At 39.1% G+C, this 3,758-nt stretch overlaps 1 protein-coding gene across 1 annotated transcript in view; it reads right to left on the reverse strand.

Moving 5' to 3' along the window:
• The window catches only part of si:dkey-33i11.9 (proline-rich transmembrane protein 1), a 14,989-nt gene extending 11,460 nt beyond the window's left edge, over window positions 1–3,529 (reverse strand). Inside the window, exons 1-2 of the mRNA XM_035672174.1 lie at window positions 3,205–3,529; window positions 2,127–2,354 (exon numbers count right to left, since the gene is read on the reverse strand). Of these exons, the coding sequence (XP_035528067.1) occupies window positions 2,127–2,354; window positions 3,205–3,360 (384 nt within the window). The 5' untranslated portion in view covers window positions 3,361–3,529. The remainder of the gene's footprint in view (window positions 1–2,126; window positions 2,355–3,204) is intronic.
• Between the last annotated feature and the right edge of the window lie 229 nt (window positions 3,530–3,758).

A 3,758-nucleotide genomic window follows, 5' to 3' on the forward strand; every position in this document is an offset into this window, starting at 1 on the left:
GCACATTACATAGCTTGATTTGAGTTATGATATACATTTATTTGCTTTTAACCATACACTGTTTAAATGGAGTGCAACATCAAGAAAGGTGTGCAAGGGTGGAGGCAGTTATATTCCTGGTTGGCATGGCCCAATTAAAGCTGTACCATGTGGCTGCCATGTTTGGAGGGGGGATTTTTGGGTTTAGTTTGTTTTACTTGTAGTAGTCTGTTAATTGGCGTCCATTTTTTGTTTTCCCCTTTGTGTGTTAATTGTTTGGCCAAGCCACTATATATGTTCCCTTGTGTCTCATTCAGTTTAGGTCAGTTTGTTGAGTTCATATTTTCTGTTTGTTGTATGCCTTGTTTTGAGTATAGTTATATTTTGTTGACCTCTTTATGGCCTATTGGTTAAATTCTTGGGTTTCTATTGTTTGATTATTTTTGGGTAAATAAACAAAAGACCCTATTTTTCAACAAACTTCCTGTTCTCGCCATTGCCTTGACTGTTTGGTCCCTGACAGGCGTGCTAGCAAACAATGTGCAAGATAGTTTACAACATACTCGTACATCTTAAATTGATTTGGTTTTAAAAAACAATAAACAATTAATTAAATCACAATGAAATGGGCTTGATAACGATGGGAGGTTTTTTTAAGTGTGATGGTATATTATATATAATATATATATAAAAATATGTATATGTATATGTTTAAAATCAATCCACACATTGTGGTGTAAACAGCCAAACCACACGGGAAATCAGTCATATCTTTTTCATAGCACCTTTAAAGGCTTCAAAACAAGTCCATTTTCATGTGCAAGTGAGGCTCGTTCTCAACCCAATATACCTTAAAAGGTTTTAGGGCCAAATAAAACGTTATATTTGGCTTTTAATTTGTTAAAAGAGACGTGTAGGAAGTCACAGAGGAAATTTTTCCACTCCGAGGAACACCAACCACATGGAAACAATCGACAAACTTCCTCCTAAAGAAGTGTGCACTTAATGAGACGCTGTGTAAAAAACCAAATCATTTAACCTTTTTGAGTACCTCAGACAAACAAAAATACATGACTACCTAAGAAAAATTAAAGAATCACACCTGAAGTGCTTGTGATGTATGTATGACTTTTTACTGTCCCTCTCAAGTATAAAACTTACATTCCAGTCATATGATACATGGCTCCTAACATCTTTTTGATAATACAGCAGAGGAAAACTTGATAGGAAAATGCATTACTACATACTTTTCAAAAAGACTGATCAAAACAATGCAAAGAAACCACAGATAAGCATAAAAAAACTAAACAATAACAATATAATAACTTGATTTAAAAGAGGAAAGAGTTTGCTGCCATAAGCTTGTCAGGCACATCAAAGTCTCCGTCACCGTTGTGTCTGTGAGTCTATATGTCGGAACAAAGGAAGACTGAGGATGTCCAGGAGCAAGGGGGAAAATATGTATATAAGTAGTTGAGATTACCACTCAGCTAATACAACCATTCAAAACATTAAGACGTCTACTTACTCCACTCCTTCCCAGTAACTTCTCATTCACTCCCCCATACTTAACCACCTTTGCGTGCACATTGGGCTGTGTATTGGCAAGAATCTGGATTATATACGTATCACCACTTGTCAGGGCAGGTCAGTAAAAAAATCTAATCTCAGGAATACTGTTATAGTTTAAAGACCACGTAGTAAAATAAAATGCAAACCAGAACAGGTGGGATCCTGTATTTGTAACATCCAATATCATAGTCTTTATGTTTACATTACAGCACTGCTATCTAGCAGCTTTAGGGCGTTTAAACACATGTTTTTGAGGCATCCATTACATTATCCCAATACTTTTTACATCTCTACTGTCATCCAAATTCATAGAAGGGCTATTTCATCAGTCAGAATAACCAATGTACATTACTTACAATATGACTGGAGGAATATTTCTTCCATGAAATTATTATTATTTATTTCATCTCTGCAGTAATGTATTAGGTGTAGCAGTTTCTGGAGTTCACAAATATCAGCCCATACTCCTCCTTCTGTTGGATGGACTATATTGGCACATATTCAGAATGCAATGACTCGGCTCTGGCTCAGAGGAAATGCCCCTGTCCTTAAAGAAAAGGCTGATTCAAACTCACTGAGATGGAGTAGATGAGGGCAGCGATTCCGAGCGGCAGGCAGCAGCACAGCATGGTGAAGATGGAGTAGCACATGTAGTCATTGACAGGGTTAACCAGCGGGCCTTGAGTCATGTACACCGTGGGCTGGACAGTGACGGTGGCCGGCTTTCCTGGGTACTCCTGATTTGCGGGGTACGGCTGCTGTCCATATCCTGCCCCCCCATACTGCGGCGGGATCCCGTAGCCCTGCAGGCCACACACATGAAATACAATTCAAACTCATTTTCAGGTCAAAGGAAACAGGTGTGATGTGAAAGCAGGTGGTTTTACAGGTTCAGGGGGTGGGGGGAGTACTGTAAATGGAAACTATGAGTGGGTGGGTCCCTATTATGAAATTACTGGATCAGATTTGGCAAAAACAGGTAGCTACTTGTCATTCATAAAAGAGAAAGAGGAAATGAAGGAGTTTAGGGTGTGGTTGTCAGGCTTCACCGTTAACATTTTAACCACTTAGGCACTAGGACGCTTGAATTGATTGTTGGGGCTTTTAGTGGCTCTGGTTTTTCCTGTCAGGCCATTATATCAAAGTGTTTTATTAATTTTAGAAACAGGGGGAAATGATTAGCCTCCATGTTAGATAATAGTATGAAAGCACAAATTGTGTTCAACAGACGATTAGTTCACACGTCTAATGAATTAATAAAGACCATAATTCATTTTCTATAATAATAATAAGCGCTTATCTGTCCAGAACAGTCTAATACTTAAGAATAATTCAAAAACCCTTCAAATACTAACATGTTACCGTCTGTAAGCCCAAAATTACGTAATATAGGACAGAAAAACGCAAACTACGGACGTCTATGGGAACAGTTGATAAAGGGATGTGACACACATGTGAAAATGCTTTAACATTTATTTTTTTCTGTGTTAGCTACAATATTCACACAAATTAAAAAACAACAACTTTGGAATAAACTTCTATTCAAGTGCACTGCCGTTACCCTGCTAGCAGTGTAATGAAATAAAACCTGTTATCTGTTATTAAATTATTCCATTGGCCTGTATCAGTGAGGTCCGGGGTTGGGGTTCTTACCTGCTGCGGTGGGTACGCCGGGCCGGCCTGAGGGTAGCCCGGGCCGGGTTGAGGGTAGCCCGGGTTGTCGTGGTAGGGCGGAGGTGGCATCTGGCCCATGGAGGACTTCTCTCCAGACCATTCTTGTGGAGGGGCGCTCCCAGAGCTAGGGTCCATAATGCAACAAATTGGTCTCTGAGCTTTTAAAAGACAAAAATGTCCCTTTTTGCCGCCGGGCTCACTTGTTTACTGTCTGAAGTGTTTAATGAAATACGCACTCTGCGGTCCAGTTGCCTATGATAGACCAAACAGCTTCTAGTGGGGCAGTTTGATCATATCACCAGTGTCAAGTGAGCCAGATTTATTACAAAAAATACTTCCGGTTATACCTTTCAAATTAAAAGCACAGAGCGAAAGTTTCTGAATATTCAACTGAGAACTGAGAACTGAAACTCCAATATGTCGCAATATGAGATTAATTGAGATGAGATAACCTTTCTGGTTTACTGACTGAGCATGGCAAAAGAAATATAATGCAAGCAATCTAATAAATAGATTCTAAGTATGAGGGAAAT

Source organism: Morone saxatilis, unplaced genomic scaffold, assembly GCF_004916995.1.
Source record: "Morone saxatilis isolate NCDOM2014 unplaced genomic scaffold, NCSU_SB_2.0 Contig24, whole genome shotgun sequence".
Classification (NCBI taxonomy): Eukaryota; Metazoa; Chordata; class Actinopteri; family Moronidae; genus Morone; species Morone saxatilis.